The sequence below is a fragment of the Globicephala melas genome, chromosome 1, assembly GCF_963455315.2.
Source record: "Globicephala melas chromosome 1, mGloMel1.2, whole genome shotgun sequence".
Lineage (NCBI taxonomy): Eukaryota > Metazoa > Chordata > Mammalia > Artiodactyla > Delphinidae > Globicephala > Globicephala melas.
In genome coordinates, this window is record NC_083314.1 from 59,599,055 (window position 1) to 59,617,617 (window position 18,563).

Here is an 18,563-nt window from a genome sequence, read left to right on the forward strand (position 1 = left end):
TTTGCTCAAATGTCAGTTCCTCCCTCATGACAGTATCTGAAAGGCAGAAGCTGAGTTCCATCTAACTTTGTACTTCTAGTTCTTGGATCAGTGCCTGATTCAAAGTAGGCACTAGGTAAGTATTTCGTAAAAGAATTAATAGATCTTTGTGACAATGGTGAGTTTCTTTATAAAAACACAACAAAACAAAACATAACAGAATAACAGCAAAAAGACTTCTCTAGGTGGTGATGCACTTGTTAATCCTTCTCTCCATCTAAACTTTTTAAGGGAGGAATTAAATAAGAATGATGAGAAAAAAACTCATAAACTCTCATCTTGGTTTCAGTTATAGATTTTCAGTGGAAATAACTATGGGGTCGGTGACATATTAGAAGAAAGCAATAAGATACTTTCAGTAATTAATATTTTTCTTTTCACTGATATTAAACATGATGATTTTTCTTAGTTCAGTTGTGTTAAAGTTTAGAATTGGTCATATTAGTAGTCTTGCTGCTCACTCTTCTAAAATACTCCCCACTTGAGGTTTTTTAGACGCTCAGTTTTACCTCATTTTAGGCTGCAATACAGAATATCCGTATCATTTTTATGAATTCTTTTCCTTACCCTCTACATTTTTTTTTTTTTCTGAAGTTGGTAATAGTAAGGTCATAAGCAATCAGAGATTTGGGTTCAAATCTCCCTGTCCTTCTTCCCTTACCAGCACTTTGACCCGGACAAGTTATGTAATCATGCTGAACTTCATTATTTTCAAATGTAAAATGAACATACCTATTTCAATATATTGTTATGAGGAATAATAACATTTAATGTTGGGCATATATACCCTCTAGAAAAATGAGTTTTCTTCCCCTTCCATTTCTTGGGATGAATTTCATTTTCTATACTTGCATAGTATACTTTCATAATCTTTTCACGGCCAAAGAGAATATTTTAGTACACTTGGTTTGAATAAAAGTATATCCCGATATAGCTTATTAAGTAAATTCATTTTGTAATGGGCCTATAAGATCTTAAAGCATTGCATACTAAATTACCAAGCCTGAAAGGTTAATCTTTTGTTAGGGGATACTTTAATTTGCTATTTTAAAAAGTTGATGTTGACATATATTTGTCATATACTATGAATTAAGTTTAAAGCCTTTGAGAAAACTGTACAAGTTTGAGACACTTGGTTTGATTAACTGAAAAGTCTAAATAACTTTTAAAATCAGTGTAAAAGTCTGTTATCCTTTCATTGTCTCTATAGTTGTGGGACTGTAAATTTAAAAGTAAATCCCGATTGCCCTTAATAAATTCAGATTTCTGAATATCTCCATATTATCCATTTTTGGGGGGGAATGTAAGTTCAAGGATTCGTTTTTAATACATTAAAAACCAATAAGAATACATTGATATGCATAATTTGTCAAGCAGTTTTTAAAAACACAAGTATATAGTCTTTCTTTTAGGGCGATCTAAGGAAGAAAACTATAACTATTAAAGTAAAATTCTAGCCTAACCTCTCAGATTTAAAGCCTGTAGAAGGAGGTAACAAATTTTGAATTTGAAGATGGCTTTGCATTTTTTGATGTAACTTATTTGAACTTTAAAGAACAAATAATTTTTATTGGTCATATGTTAAACTTTGGCTTTAGAATGTTAAAGATGCTAGTGAAAAGGAAGATTGTAGATTTGAACATGAGTAATAAAGTAAATATTGCCTCTTTTGTTCATTTTAATTTTACATCTTAGCATAGATATCCATACTAGCAAAAATTTGAAAACGGGAGATTTGAGCAGAATATTTGGTGAAAAGTCCTTAATTCACATACGGATCACATAGAGAATTTCATTATTTTATTAATGTAAGTTAAAATAATTTCCTTACATAATTCTTAACTATTGTCATTTTGATTATAGGAAAGAAGCAACAGATTTTCATATAGATCATCAGTCAAAGCCCTTTTTAAAGTAGGTACTGAAATTGGGGGTCGTGGGATATAATGGAGGATATCGTGGAAAATGAAAGAGTTATAATTTTACAATTCAAAAATTTGTTACATGAGAATAATTTGTCAAAAAGTCCTTAGCAACATCTTGCAACTGCAGAGAGCATTTTTTCTAAGAATTGTTTTTTTCTCTCCTTTTATTAGTTGAAAATTCTCTTATCATTAAATAAACATATTAAACTTTAATCAGAAGCAAATAAAATGTTTTAAGGAGCATAGCATTCTTTTTAGATTTCAGTAGATTAAAAATAGAGAGATAATTACATTTTATGTTGAATATCTATTTGTTGTGTTTTAAACTCTTATTTTAGCACTCTCAATGTATATAAAACATTGTTCAAAGAACCTTTGTATGTTAACTAAGTTGTTTGATATACGTTTTGTTCTTTGAAATATAGCAACAAATATGTTAGAAACAAGCTATGTTCTAAATATTTGGGTTGTATTTAAAGTTAAGTGAATATTGTGCACCTCATATTGCTATTGACAAAGGAGGAATACTTATTTTTCTAATAAAGAAGGATTAGCCAAGCTGCTGCAATAGAAATGCTATTTGGTGTCCTGTACAGAATAGTGCCTTATTAAAGAAAATTTTTACATAAGAAAATCATTATGGTATAGATTATTTTAAACCAAGCATTATAAAAATGTTCTCAAACCTTGTGTAGAATAGGCATCTACAATCGTCTTGGAAATTATTCTTTGTTATAGTCTTTGTATGTGTTTATAGTATTACAGCTTCTAGTGTAATGTCTTATATGTCACTAGACCAACTCAATGTTTATTGACTGAAAATTCGTTGTCATTCTTTGAATTCTAATAGATCTACACAAAAACAATTAATTCTTACTGCAAATATATTACAATACATCACTCATCACTTTCTCTACTGCGATTTCATTTGACTGCAATGGTAAACCACGTGAAAATAAAAAGATTCTTCTGTACCTTTCAGAGCAATGTAGAAAGCATAGATCAAAAATATGCATTTTAAGTCAATGAAGTAGTCTTAGTTCAATGAAAGATTGATTTTTCTGCTAATAGTAATTGACAACACTAGTGATTTGTAGACACTCGGGCCACTGTAAGGCACTCAATTTATGAAAATTTTGTCTTGCCCATGTAAAATTCACTATGTCCAGTAGTTCTGAGATCATGATCATGAGTATGTGTTGAAATACTCAAATTGTCATATATCCTTGTTGTTAAGAGAGGTACCTAGGTTGATAGAAAAATGAAGCAAATCAATCTTTCACCTGTTTCACAGTGAGTTGATCCAGTTTATCACCAGTGGTCCTATAATTGCCATGGAGATTTTAAGAGATGATGCTATATGTGAATGGAAAAGACTTCTTGGACCTGCCAACTCTGGACTGGCACGTACAGATGCTCCTGGAAGCATTAGAGCCCTCTTTGGAACAGATGGCATAAGAAATGCAGCTCATGGCCCTGATTCTTTTGCTTGTGCTGCCAGAGTAAGGTGTTTTTAAACTACTTCAATTCTGTTTTGGTTTTGTTAAATGTTTGATGTCAGAGTAAAGCATTTTGTCACTGCTGACTTAGGGTGGATTTATACAGTGGTGTAGCAGTAGAGAAAACCTTTGACCTTTTGCCTAGGATTAACAGTGTTTCAGTGATACATCTCCTTTGAGAACTGGTAACCTGGTCATGGTCAGGATAAGTTTTCTCCAATTGAAATACTTATTGTCCCATTTTGTTCCAAAGACTTAAATTACTGAGGCTTATCAGTGTATGACTTATTCATCTAAGAATACTAGTTTATGGAAAGTGAATATTCAAAAAGAAGGCATCATTTCATACATTCTTTCTTTGACTCAGACTTGACACCATATATTCAAGCTTAACATCCTTTTCTTTTCCTATATATAGCTAGTGTTTATGAAAAAGTTTTCCTACTCCTTATTTTAAATCCATATAAATAAGGTATTATTACACTGGGTTTATACTGATGTTGAATTAATGAAGTGCAAGTTAATTCTTAGCATTGCGAGAAGTTTCTTAGCTAATTTAAGATGGTTTTTAGTCTGGTCATATTTTTAATGGAATAATATTAGAGTTTTATGATACAGTTGACCCTTGAACAACGTGGGGGTTAGGGATTCCAAACCACTGTGCAGTCGAAAATCTGCCTGTAATTTATAGTACTCCCTCCGCAGCCACATTTCCTCCCTATCCAAGTTTCCTTGGCATCCAATCACAGATCATGTAGTACTGTAGTATTTACTGTTGAAAAAAATCTGCATATAAGTGGACCAGTGAACTGTTCAAACTTGTGTTGTTCAAGGGTCAACTGCTAGTTGATATATATATTTTCTTCTCCTTTCAACTCTGTCAATAAATCCTTTTGGTCTTTCTTTCAAATTAGACCTTGAGTTTGATCACTGTGGTCTAAATCACTGTTATATTTTATCGACTATTGCAAAAAGCTTCCTAATTCTTCTTTACCTTCTTCTCTTACACTCAATTTATGAAAAATTTACCTTTCCCAAGTAAAATTAACTATGTCCAAGTGATCTTTTAAAAATAAATCAGATTAACAATTCAGCTATTAAACTCTAGTGAACTTTTGTCTCTTATAAAATCTAAGTATCATAGCATGCAAAGCTCTACCTGATCTGGTCCCTATCAACTTCTATAACATCATCTACAACCAGTCTCTCCCTTAGTCACTCTGTCTCAGGTATTCTGACCGTCTTGCTAATTTTAGAATAGCATATTGCTGCCTGGCTTATTTAGTTAACAGCAAAGAATGAGCTGATGAGGTCACAAGTAATCAGGGAGATATCACATGGTTTGAAGACCACGATAGCACAAGACTTTTGTCGTCTTCTCTGAGGAAAGTGGAGAGCTGTTGCAGGGATTTGAACAGAGGACTGACAAGCTTGACTTGCCATTTAAAAAAGATTGCTCTGGGTGCTGCATTGAGAATAGACTGTAGAGGGCAAGAGTAGCAACAGGAGCCCAGTTAAGAGGGTGTTGCAAATAATTCAGAGAGGTGATGGCTTGGACCAGGGTAGTAGCAATGAGTGCAGTGCTTAGATGTATTTAAAAATATAGTTTAGTGGTTGAAGGTCAAATGATCAAAATTTCCTTCCAGATTGAATGTAGAGTATGAGAAAAAGAGAGATGTCTAGGATTACTCCAAAGTTCTTGGACTGACCAACTGAAAGGATAACATTGAAATAAACTTTGGTTTATTGAAATAAACTGAAATAAGGAAGGCTATGGCTAGAGTCAGTATGGATGGAAAATAAGAGGTTACACTTTGGACACTGCAAACTTAACATGTATGTTAGTTATCCAAGTAGAGAGATTGAAGAAAAAACTGAATATGTGAGTTTGGGGGAGAAGTCTGGAAACTGCGTGAAACTGGTTGAGATTACCAAGGAGAGTGTAGCTAGAGAAGGAAAGAGAACAGAGTTGGAACCTTTATGCCCTGGTAAAGGGTTAAAGAGGAGAAAGAAGCAAAGGAGGTCAAGGAGGAGCCTTTAGTGAGGTAGAAGGAAAAAATTCAGAGATAGTTGTGTCCTGGAGCCAAGTGAAGAAAATATTCTATGAGGAGAGAATGATCAGTAGTGTCAAATTAAGCAGATGTATCAAGTAAGAAGGGGACTGGGAATTGAAAATTAGATTTTGCAATGCAGAGGTCATTGGTAAACTTGGTAAGATCAATGTTGATGCAGAGTTGGAGGCAAAGCCCTGCTTGGAGTGGATTTAAAAGAAAATTGGAGGACAGGAATTCTAGACAGTGAATCTAGACAACTCTTTTGGGGCAGTTTTTGCTGCAGAGGTGAGCAGAGAAATGAGGTGGTAGCTATGAGGAAAAGCAGGGTCAAATTTTTTTTTAAGATGAGAATTACAGTTCATGAACTGTAATGGTCATGAACTATGAGTGTGGATGTTCTCCAGCCATGTTCAGTTGCATGAGTGTAGGTGCAGAGTAGGTGAAGGGTTGCTTTAGCCATGGCTGTGGTTTTGTGAAGCAAGTATGATAGGAGGGTTGTGGTTGTCAAAGGTATATGCAAGAGTGATTATAGTCCCTGACCTTTGATCTTATTTGTAGACATTTACTATAAATGTAGTATTATTTTCAATTGTTAAATGCCAATCAGATATTGTAAGATATTATAAAAATGATGACATAAATAATTAATGAAGGAAATTATTGGGGGCTGAACTGAAAAGTCATTGATACGTTCCTCCTATTTCCCCCATGAGCATCTCACCCCATCCCTTTCTCTGTTCTTGATTTTCACCAGTTCACTTAATAAATTTGAGCACAAATGTACCCGTCAGATTTTAGATAACTTAGGCTCTGTATGTATTTATACATTAGACGATTCCACCAAGGAGTTCCATGAGGGCAGGGTTTTTTTTTCTGTTTTGTTTTGATTATTAGAATCTGCCTGCTACATAATAAATGCTCAGTAAATACTTATCAGGAGAATTCATTCATCCAATAAATTGGTCATTAAGCTCCCTAGCTACTTCCTGTTAGTAAAAAATATTTTTTCAAAGTCTTTTTTTTTTAAGAAAAACTTTTGATATAATATAAATAAAATGGGAAAAGTGTCAGCATATCACTTTGGTATTTTTCTTGAGATGCTTTACCTTACAGATGTTCTTTGCCTTTTACCATAACATGAACCTTGACTCTAAGTCCAGCTATACCGTATCTTTATCGGATAGTGATATAGGTTGTACATTTATTTCAATAATACGTTGATGCTGAAAATAAGTGGGTTTAGAAATGCAAGGGAAGTTTTATACATTAACATGGTAAAGCTAGACTCATCTTAAGTATATATATTTGTGTGTTTTGATGCATGCACATACGTAATGCATGTGCTAAGCTTGGTAGAAAAATTCCTACCTGCAGATACAGTTTGCAGAATGACCTTTCCCTCCGTTTTTTTTGTAGTGGAGAACCTTCTACAACTTTAGCTACCATAATCCTTCCTTCAAAGAAGTGTCTTAAGCATATTTGTTTCTATTTTGTGCACTTAAATTTTCTCAGCTATTTCTGACGTTCATCTCAGAAATACCCCATTATTTGTATGAACCCGTTAGGTTATACATATTCTTGATGTTTGTCTTGGGAAGAGTGAGTATTGTGGACGTTATGTTAGCTGACCAGCTATCAAGGAGAAATACTGCAGCTGGAACATGTAGCATACATGAGGAAGCAAGGACCATAGATATTGACAAAAGATTGAAAAACACTATACAAGCAGTCCCAAATCACCTCTTTTTGACCTTGAATTCCTATTAGTTACTGTGTGATCTTTTTTTCCTTCTTTCCCAGATTTCACCAAAGCCTAGACTATACTCACTGTTTGCAGTTGCCTTTGACTACATTGAGAGCAGTCATTACAATTTGGCTTCATCCTTTCATTCCGCTGAAATCATTTTGGCTAAGATAACCTATGTCCTCTTAATTAAAAAATCCAAGAAAAAATTATCATTTCTTATTTTCCTGTATCTACTGTGCTTTACTGCAACATTTAACAGGTTAGCACACTTTCTCCTTTTTGAAATATTCCACAATATTTTAATTCTGTGATATCTCACTATCCTTTTTTGTTTTATATTTAGCAGATCACAACCTATGTCTTATTTTTTTATTTTTTAATTTTTATTATTTTTATTTTACATCTTTATTGGAATATAATTGCTTTACAATGGTGTATTAGTTTCTGCTTTATAACAAAGTGAATCAGTTATACATATACATATATTCCCATATCTCTTCCCTCTTGCATCTCCCTCCCTCCCACCCTCCCTATCCCCCCCCCAGGTGGTCACAAAGCACTGAGCTGATCTGCCTGTGCTATGCTGCTGCTTCCCACTAGCTATCTATTTTACGTTTGGTAGTGTATATAGGTCCATGCCACTCTCTCACTTTGTCACAACTTAGCCTTCCCCCTCCCCATATCCTCAAGTCCATTCTCTAGTAGTTCTGTGTCTTTATTGCTGTCTTACCCCTAGGTTCTTCATGACATTTTTTTTTCTTAAATTCCATATATATGTGTTAGCATATGGTATTTGTCTTTCGCTTTCTGACTTACTTCACTCTGTATGACAGACTCTAGGTCCATCCACCTCATTACAAATAGCTCAATTTCGTTTCTTTTTATGGCTGAGTAATATTCCATTGTATATATGTGCCACATCTTCTTTATCCATTCATCCGATGATGGGCACTTAGGTTGTTTCCATCTCCGGGCTATTGTAAATAGAGCTGCAATGAACATTTTGGTACATGACTCTTTTTGAATTTTGGTTTTCTCAGGGTATATGCCCAGTAGGGGGATTGCTGGGTCATATGGTAGTTCTATTTGCAGTTTTTTAAGGAACCTCCATACCGTTCTCCATAGTGGCTGTACCAATGCACATTCCCACCAGCCGTGCAAGAGTGTTCCCTTTTCTCCACAACCTCTCCAGCATTTATTGTTTCTAGATTTTTTGACGATGGCTATTCTGACTGGTGTGAGTTGATATCTCATTGTAGTTTTGATCTGCATTTCTCTAATGATTAATGATGTTGAACATTCTTTCATGTGTTTGTTGGCAGTCTGTATATCTTCTTTGGAGAAATGTCTATTTAGGTCTTCTGCCCATTTTTGGATTGGGTTGTTTGTTTTTTTGATATTGAGCTGCATGAGGTGCTTGTAAATTTTGGAGATTAATCCTTTGTCAGTTGCTTCATTTGCAAATATTTTCTCCCATTCTGAGGGTTGTCTTTTGGTCTTGTTTATGGTTTCCTTTGCTGTGCAAAAGCTTTGAAGTTTCATTAGGTCCCATTTGTTTATTTTTGTTTTTATTTCCATTTCTCTAGGAGGTGGGTCAAAAAGGATCTTGCTGTGATTTATGTCATAGAGTGTTCTGCCTATGTTTTCCTCTAAGAGTTTGATAGTTTCTGGCCTTACATTTAGAACTTTAATCCATTTTGAGCTTATTTTTGTGTATGGTGTTAGGGAGTGATCTAATCTCATACTTTTACATGTACCTGTCCTGTTTTCCCAGCACCACTTATTGAAGAGGCTGTCCTTTCTCCACTGTACATTCCTGCCTCCTTTATCAAAGATAAGGTGACCATATGTGCGTGGGTTTATCTCTGGGCTTTCTATCCTGTTCCATTGATCTATCTTTCTGTTTTTATGCCAGTACCATACTGTCTTGATTACTGTAGCTTTGTAGTATAGTCTGAAGTCAGGGAGCCTGATTCCTCCAGCTCCGTTTTTCGTTCTCAAGATTGCTTTGGCTATCCGGGGTCTTTTGTGTTTCCATACAAATTGTGAAATTCTTTGTTCTAGATCTGTGAAAAATGCCAGTGGTAGTCTGATAGGGATTGCATTGAATCTGTAGATTGCTTTGGGTAGTATAGTCATTTTCACAATGTTGATTCTTCCAATGCAAAAACATGGTATATCTCTCCATCTATTTGTATCATCTTTAATTTCTTTCATCAGTGTCTTATAATTTTCTGCATACAGGTCTTTTGTCTCCTTATGTAGGTTTATTCCTAGATATTTTATTCTTTTTGTTGCAATGGTAAATGGGAGTGTTTTCTTGATTTCACTTTCAGATTTTTCATCATTGGTGTATAGGAATGCCAGAGATTTCTGTGCATTAATTTTGTATCCTGCTACTTTACCAAATTCATTGATTAGCTCTAGTAGTTTTCTGGTAGCATCTTTAGGATTCTCTATGTATAGTATCATGTCATCTGCAAACAGTGACAGCTTTACTTCTTCTTTTCCGATTTGGATTCCTTTTATTTCCTTTTCTCCTCTGATTGCTGTGGCTAAAACTTCCAAAACTATGTTGAATAAGAGTGGTGAGAGTGGGAAACCTTGTCTTGTTCCTGATCTTAGTGAAAATGCTTTCAGTTTTTCACCATTGAGAACGATGTTGGCTGTGGGCTTGTCATATATGGCCTTTATTATGTTGAGGAAAGTTCCCTCTATGCCTACTTTCTGGAGGGTTTTTATCATAAATGGGTGTTGAATTTTGTCAAAAGCTTTCTCTGCATCTACTGAGATGACCATATGGTTTTTCCCCTTCAATTTGTTAATATGGTGTATCACATTGATTGATTTGTGTATATTGAAGAATCCTTGCATTCCTGGAATAAACCCCAATTGATCATGGTGTATGATCCTTTTAATGTGCTATTGGATTATTTTTGCTAGTATTTTGTTGAGGATTTTTGCATCTATGTTCATCAGTGATACTGGCCTGTAGTTTTCTTTCTTTGTGACATCCTTGTCTGTTTTTGTATCAGGGTGATGGTGGCCTCGTAGAATGAGTTTTGGAGTGTTCCTCCCTCTGCTATATTTTGGAAGAGTTTGAGAAGGTTAGGTGTTAGCTCTTCTCTAAATGTTTGAAAGAGTTCGCCTGTGAAGCCATCTGGTCCTGGGCTTTTGTTTGTTGGAAGATTTTTAATCACAGTTTCAATTTCAGTGCTTGTGATTGGTCTGTTCATATTTTCTGTTCCTTCCTGATTCAGTCTTGGCACGTTGTGCATTTCTAAGAAGTTGTCCATTTCTTCCAGGTTGTCCAGTTTATTGGCATAGATTTGCTTGTAGTAATCGCTCATGATCTTTTGTATTTCTGCAGTGTCAGTTGTTACTTCTCCTTTTTCATTTCTAATTCTATTGATTTGAGTCTTCTCCCTTTTTTTCTTGATGGGTCTGGCTAATGGTTTATCAATTTTGTTTATCTTCTCAACGAACCAGCTTTTAGTTTTATTGATCTTTGCTATCATTTCCTTCATTTCTTTTTCATTTATTTCTGATCTGATCTTTGTGATTTCTTTCCTTCTTCTGACTTTGGGGTTTTTTTGTTCTTGTTTCTCTAATTGCTTTAGGTGCAAGGTTAGGTTATATATTTGAGATGTTTAATGTTTCTTAAGGTAGGATTGTATTGCTATAAACTTCCCTCTTAGAACTGCTTTTGCTGCATCCCATAGGTTTTAGGTTGTCGTGTCTCCATTGTCATTTGTTTCTAGGTATTTTTTGATTTCCTCTTTGATTTCTTCAGTGATCACTTAGTTATTAAGTAGTGTATTGTTCAGCCTCCATGTGTTTGTATTTTTTGCAGGTGTTTTCCTGTAATTGATATCTAGTCTCATAGCATTTTGGTCGGAAAAGGTACTTGATACAATTTCAATTTTATTAAATTTACCTAGGCTTGATTTGTGACCCAAGATATGATCTATCCTGGAGAATTTTCCATGAGCACTAGAGAAAAATGTGTATTCTGTTGTTTTTGGATGGAATGTCCTATAAATATCAATTAAGTCCATCTTGTTTAATGTATCTTTTAAAGCTTGTGTTTCCTTATTTATTTTCATTTTGGATGATCTTTCCATTGGCGAAAGTGGGGTGTTAAAGTCCCCTACTATGAATGTGTTATTGTTGATTTCCCCTTTTATGGCTGTTAGTATTTGCCTTATGTATTGAGGTGCTTCTATGTTGGGTGCATAAATATTTATAATTGTTATATCTTCTTCTTGGATCGATCCCTTGATCATTATGTAGTGTCCTTCTTTGTCTCTTCTAATAGTCTGTGTTTTAAAGTCTATTTTGTCTGATATGAGAATTGCTACTCCAGCTTTCTTTTGGTTTTCATTCGCATGGAATATCTTTTTCCATCCCCTCACTTTCAGTCTGTATGTGTCTCTAGGTCTGAAGTGGGTCTCATGTAGACAGCATATATATGGGTCTTGTTTTTGTATCCATTCAGCCAGTCTGTGTCTTTTGGTGGGAACATTTAATCCATTTACATTTAAGGTAATTATCGATATGTATGTTCCTATTCCCATTTTAATTGTTTTGGGTTTGTTATTATAGATCTTTTCCTTCTCTTGTGTTTCTTGCCTAGAGAAGATTCTTTAGCATTTGTTGTAAAGCTGGTTTGGTGGTGCTGAACTCTCTCAGCTTTTGCTTGTCTCTAAAGGTTTTAATTTCTCCATCAAATCTGAATGAGATCCTTGCTGGGTAGAGTAATCTTGATTGTAGGTTTTTCTCCTTCATCACTTTAAATATGTCCTGCCAGTCCCTTCTGGCTTGCAGAGTTTCTGCTGAAAGATCAGCTGTTAACCTTATGGGAATTCCCTTGTGTGTTATTTGTTGTTTTTCCCTTGCTGCTTTTAATATGTTTTCTTTGTATTTAATTTTTGATAGTTTGATTAATATGTGTACTGGCATGTTTCTCCTTGGAGTTATCCTGTATGGGACTCTCTGTGCTTCCTGGACTTGATTAACTATTTCCTTTCCCATATTAGGGAAGTTTTCAACTATAATCTCTTCAAATATTTTCTCAGTCCCTTTCTTTTTCTCTTCTTCTGGAACCCCTATAATTCGAATGTTGGTGCATTTAATGTTGTCCCAGAGGTCTCTGAGACTGTCCTCAATTCATTTCATTCTTTTTTCTTTATTCTGCTCTGCAGTAGTTATTTCCACTACTTTATCTTCCAGGTTACTTATGCGTTCTTCTGCCTCAGTTATTCTGCTATTGATCCCTTCTAGAGTATTTTTAATTTCATTTATTGTTTTCTTCATCGTTGCTTGTTTCATCTTCAGTTGTTTCAGTTCCTTGTTAAATGTTTCTTGCATTTTGTCTATTCTATTTCCAAGATTTTGGATCATCTTCACTATCATTATTCTGAATTCTTTTTCAGGTAGACTGCCTATTTACTCTTCATTTGTTAGGTCTGGTTGGTTTTTATCTTGCTCCTTCATCTGCTGTGTGTTTTTCTGTCTTCTCATTTTGCTTATCTTACTGTGTTTGGGGTCTCCTGTTTGCAGGCTGCATGTTCGTAGTTCCTGTTTTTTTTGGTGTCTGTCCCCAGTGGCCAAGGTTGGTTCAGTGGGTTGTGTAGACTTCCTGGTGGAGGGGACTAGTGCCTGTGTTCTGGTGGATGAGGCTGGATCTTGTCTTTCTGCTGGGCAGGTCCACGTCTGGTGGTGTGTTATGGGGTGTCTGTGGGCTTACTGTGATTTTAGGCAGCCTCTCTGCTAATGGGTGGGGTTGTGTTCCTGTCTTGCTAGTTGTTTGGCATAGGGTGTCCAGCCCTGTAGTTTGCTGGTCGTTGAGTGAAGCTGGGTTTTGGTGTTGAGATGGAGGTCTCTGCGACATTTTCACCATTTGATATTACATGGAGCTGGGAGGTCTCTTGTGGACCAGTGTCCTGAAGTTGGCTCTCCCACCTCAGAGGCACAGCACTGACTCCTGGCTGCAGCACCAAGAGCCTGTCATCCACACGGCTCAGAATAAAAGGGAGAAAAAGTAGAAAGAAAGAAAGAAAGAAAGAGGATAAAGGAAAATAAAATAACGTAAGGTAAAATAAAATAAAGTTATTAAAATAAAACAATAATTATTAAGAAAAAAAATTTTTTAAAAAGTAAGAAAAAAAAATACGCACGGATTGAACCCTAGGACAAATGGTGGAAGCAAAGCTATACAGACAAAATCTCACACAGAAGCATACACATACACCCTCACAAAAAGAGGAAAAGGGGAAAAAATCATAAATCTTGCTCTCAAAGTCCACCTCCTCAATTTGGGATGATTCGTTGTCTATTCATGTATTCCACAGATGCAGGGTACATCAAGTTGATTGTGGAGCTTTAATCCGCTGCTTCTGAGGCTGCTGGGAGAGATTTCCTTTTCTCTTCTTTGTTCGCACAGCTCCCGGGTTCAGCTTTGGATTTGGACCTGCCTCTGCGTGTAGGTCGCCGGAGGGCGTCTGCTTAGGACGGGGTTAAAGGAGCCGCTGATTCGGGGGCTCTGATTCACTCAGGCCCGGGGGAGGGAGGGGTATGGAGTGCGGGGCGAGCCTGCGGTGGCAGAGGCCAGCATGACGTTGCACCAGCCTGAGGCCCCACGTGCGTTCTCCCGGGGAAGTTGTCCCTGGATCCCGGGACCCTGGCAGTGGCTGGCTGTACAGGCTCCCCGGAAGGGGGTTGTGGATAGTGACCTGTGCTCGCACACAGGCTTCTTGGTGGCGGCAGCAGCAGCCTTAGCGTCTCATGCCCGTCTCTGGGTTCTGTGCTGTTAGCCACGGCTCGCGTCTGTCTCTGGAGCTTCTTTAAGCAACGCCTTTAATCCCCTCTCCTCCTGCACCAGGAAACAAAGAGGGAAGAAAAAGTCTCTTGCCTCTTCCGCAGGTGCAGACTTTTTCCCGGACTCCCTCCCGGCTAGCCGTGGTGCAGTAACCCCTTCAGGCTGTGTTCACGCCACCAGTCCTCTTCCTGCGCTCCAACGGAAGCCAAGCCTCAGCTCCCAGCCCCGCCCACCCCGGCGGGTGAGCAGACAAGCCTCTCGGGCTGGTGAGTGCTGGTCGGCACTGATCCTTTGTGCGGAAATCTCTCCGCTTTGTCCTCTGCACCCCTGTTGCTGAGCTCTCCTCCGCGGCTCTGAAGCTCCCCCCCTCTGCCACCCGCAGTCTCCGCCCGGGAAGGGGCTTCTAGTGTGTGGACACATTTCCTCCTTCTCGGCTCCCTCCCACTGGTGCAGGTCCCATCCCTATTCTTTTGTCTCTGTTTATTCTTTTTTCTTTTGCCTTTCCCAGGTACATGGGGAGTTTCTTGTCTTTTGGGAGGTCTGAGGTCTTCTGCCAGCGTTCAGTAGGTGTGTTGTAGGAGTTGTTCCACGTGTAGATGTATTTCTGATGTATCTGTGGGGAGGAAGGGGATCTCCGCGTCTTACTCGTCTGCCATCTTCCCCCTCCGGCCCCTATGTCTTATTAACTGGCATTTTTTCCCTTCACCTATCCTTTGGTAGTGTTGGTGTTGTACAGGCTTTGTTCCCTTGTCTACTACTATTATTGCTCTCAGTCTCCTGGTCTGTAATATAAGGTAATAGTTGTAAGTACATCATAGTGTTCTTCTAAGGATTAAGTGAAATTATTTAAGTGCTTGGCATAGTGCCTGGAATATGGTATTTAATAGATGTTATATATTGATATTATTGTTTCATTTTCACGGTGCTTCCCAAATCTATATGTTATACTGCATATATCAGTATATAAAAATCATTAGTATTCTTGATATATGTGAAATAACCAATTAGAAAATATAATTTTAAAAGATTCCCATTTTTTTTCTACTTTTTATTGGAGTATAGTTGCTGTAAAATGTTGTGTTCGTTTCTACTGTAAAGCAAAGTGAATCAGCTATATGTATACATGTATCCCCTATGTTTTGGATTTCCTTCCCACTTAGGTCACCACAGAGCATTGAGTAGAGTTCCCTGTGCTATACTAGGTTCTCATTAGTTATCTATTTTATACAGAGTTAAAAGATTTCCATTTAATGGTGAAAAACTATATGACACCTAAGATGAACCTAACAAAAGATGTGGGAGATCTTTTTCAAGAAAACTATAAATTTTATTTTAGGCAGTAAGAAAAGAAATAAATGAACATATATACATGTTCATGTATGGGAAGATTCAGTATCATAAAGATGTCAATTCTTTCCAAGTTGATCTATAAGTTCAGTGCAATTCCAGTCAAAATCCTAGCAAAGTTTTTCATTGAAACTTAAAAAAATAAACTCAAGTGAAAGAACCAAAACAGGTCCTGAACCAAGATGGTGGAGTAGGACGTGCTCTCACTCCATCTTGTGAGAACACCAGAATCACAACTGGCTGCTGGACAATCATTGAGAACTGGAACTCACCAAAAAAGATACCCTACATCCAAAGACAAAGGAGAAGCCACAGTGAGACAGTAGGAGAGGCACCATCACAGTAAAATCAAATCCAATAACTGCTGCGTGGGTGACTCACAGACTAGAGAACACTTATACCACAGAAGTCCACCCACTGGAGTGAAGATTCTGAGCCCCATGTCAGGCTTCCCAACCTGGGGCTCTGGCAATGGGAGGAGGAATTCCTAGAGAATCAGACTTTGAAGGTTAGTGGGATTTGATGGCAGGACTTTGACAGGACTGCGGGAAACAGAGACTCCACTCTTGGAGGGCACACACAGAGTAGTGAGCACGTCGGGACCCAGGGGAAGGAGCAGTGACCCCAGGGGAGACTGAACCAGACCTACCTGCTAGTGTTGGAGGGTCTCCTGCAGAGGCGGGGGGGGGGTGCTGTGGCTCACCATGGGGACAAGGACACTGGCAGCAGAAGTTCTGAGAAGTACTCCTTGGCATGAGTCCTCCCAGAGTCTGCCATTACCCCCACCGAAGAGCCCAGGTAGGCTCCAGTGTTGGGTTGCCTCAGGCCGAACAACCAACAGGGAGGGAACCCAGCCCCACCCATCAGCAGTTAAGCGGTTTAAAGTTTTACTGAGCTCTGCCCACCAGAGAAACAGTCAGCTTTACCCACCACCAGTCCCTCCCATCAGGAAACTTGCACAAGCCTGGTATATCTCTCCATCTGTTGATATCATCTTTGATTTCTTTCATGAGTGTCTTATAGTTTTCTGCATAAAGGTCTTTTGTCTCCTTAGGTAGGTTTATTCCTAGGTATTTTATTCTTTTTGTTGCAATGGTAAATGGGAGTGTTTCCTTAATTTTTCTTCTAGATTTTTAGATTTTTCATCATTAGTGTATAGGAATTCAAGACATTTCTGTGCATTAATTTTGTATCCTGCTACTTTACCAAATTCATTGATTAGCTCTAGCAGTTTTCTGGTGGCATCTTTAGGATTCTCTGTGTATAGTATCATGTCATTTGCAAACAGTGACAGCTTTACTTCTTCTTTTCCAATTTAGATTACTTTTACTTATTTTTCTTCTCTGATTGCTGTGGCTAAAACTTCCAAAACTATGTGGAATAATAGTGGTGAGAGTGGGCAATCTTGTCTTGTTCCTGATCTTAGTGGAAATGCTTTCAGTTTTTCACAATTGAGAACAATGTTGGCTGTGTGTTTGTTATCTATGGCCTTTATTATGTTGAGGTAGGTTCCCTCTATGCCTCCTTTCTGGAGGGCTTTTATCATAAATGGGTGTTGAATTTTGTTGGAAGCTTTATCTGCATCTCTTGAGATGATCATATTTTTTTCTCCTTCAATTTGTTAGTATGATTTATCACATCGATTGATTTGCATATACTGAAGAACCCTTGCATCCTGGGATAAACCCCAATTGATCATGGTGTATGATCCTTTTAATGTGCTGTTGGATTCTGTTTGCTAGTATTTTAGGGAGGATTTTTGCATCTATGTTCATCAGTGATATTGGCCTGTAGTTTTCTTTGTTTGAGACATTTTGTCTGGTTTTGGTATCAGGGAGATGGTGGCCTCGTAGAATGAGTTTGGGAGTGTTCCTCCCTGTGCTATATTTTGCAAGAGTTTGAGAAGGATAGGTTTTAGTTCTTCTCTAAATGTTTGATAGAATTCGCCTGTGAAGCCATCTGGTCCTGGGCTTTAGTTTGTTGGAAGATTTTTAATCACAGTCTCAATTTCAGTGCTTGTGATTGTTTTGTTTATATTTTCTATTTCTTTCTGGGTCAGTCTCAGAAGGTTGTGCTTTTCTAAGAATTCTGTTTCTTCCAGGTTTTCCATTTTATTGGCATAGAATTGCTTGTAGTAATCTCTCATGATCCTTTGTATTTCTGCAGTGTCAGTTGTTACTTCTCCTTTTTCATTTCTAATTCTATTGATTTGTTTCTTCTCCCTTTTTTCTTGATGAGTCTGGCTAATGGTTTATCAATTCTGTTTATCTTCTCAAAGAACAAGCTTTTAGTTTTATTGATCTTTGCTATTGTTTCCTTCATTTCTTTTTCATTTATTTCTGATGTGACCTTTATGATTTCTTTCCTTCTGTTGTCTTTGGGTTTTTCTTGTTCTTTCTCTAATTGCTTTAGGTGTAAAGTGAGGTTGTTTATTTGAGATGTTTCTTGTTTCTTGAGGTAGGATTATATTGTTATAAACTTCCGTCTTAGAACTGCTTTTGCTGCATCCCATAGGTTTTGGGTCATTGTGTTTTCATTGTCATTTGTTTCTAGGTTTTTTTTTTTGTTTTTTTTTTTTTGTGGTACATGAGCCTCTCACCTTTGTGGCCTCTCCCGTTGCGGAGCGCAGGCTCAGCAGCCATGGCTCACAGGCCTAGCCACTCTGAGGCATGTGGGATCTTCCTGGACCGGGGCACGAACCCGTGTCCCCTGCGTCGGCAGGTGGACTCTCAACCACTGCACCACCAGGGAAGCCCTCTAGGTATTTTTTGATTTCCTCTTTGATTTCTTCAGTGATCTCTTGGTTATTAAGTAGTGTGTTGTTTAACTTCCATGTGTTTGTATTTTTTACAGATGTTTTCCTGTAATTGATATCTAGTCTCATAGCATTGTGATCAGAAAAGATACTTGATACAATTTCAATTTTCTTAAATTTACCAAGGCTTGATTTGTGACCCAAGATGTGATCTATCCTGGATAATGTTCCGTGAGCACTCGAGAAGAAAGTGTATTCTGTTGTTTTTGGATGGAATGTCCTATCAGTATCAATTAAGTCCATCTTGTTTAATGTGTCATTTAATGCTTGTGTTTCCATATTTATTTTCATTTTGGATGATCTGTCCATTGGTGAAA

General features: G+C 37.3%; 1 protein-coding gene across 4 annotated transcripts in view; it reads left to right on the plus strand.

Annotated features, from left to right (window-relative positions):
* NME7 (NME/NM23 family member 7) overlaps positions 1–18,563 on the plus strand; it is a 260,189-nt gene that overhangs the window by 55,371 nt on the left and 186,255 nt on the right. For all 4 annotated transcript variants that reach the window (XM_060296672.1, XM_070043985.1, XM_070043988.1 and 1 more), the window contains 2 exons: positions 1,903–1,953; positions 3,259–3,466. In XM_060296672.1, coding sequence (XP_060152655.1) covers positions 1,903–1,953; positions 3,259–3,466 — 259 coding nt within the window. The remainder of the gene's footprint in view (positions 1–1,902; positions 1,954–3,258; positions 3,467–18,563) is intronic.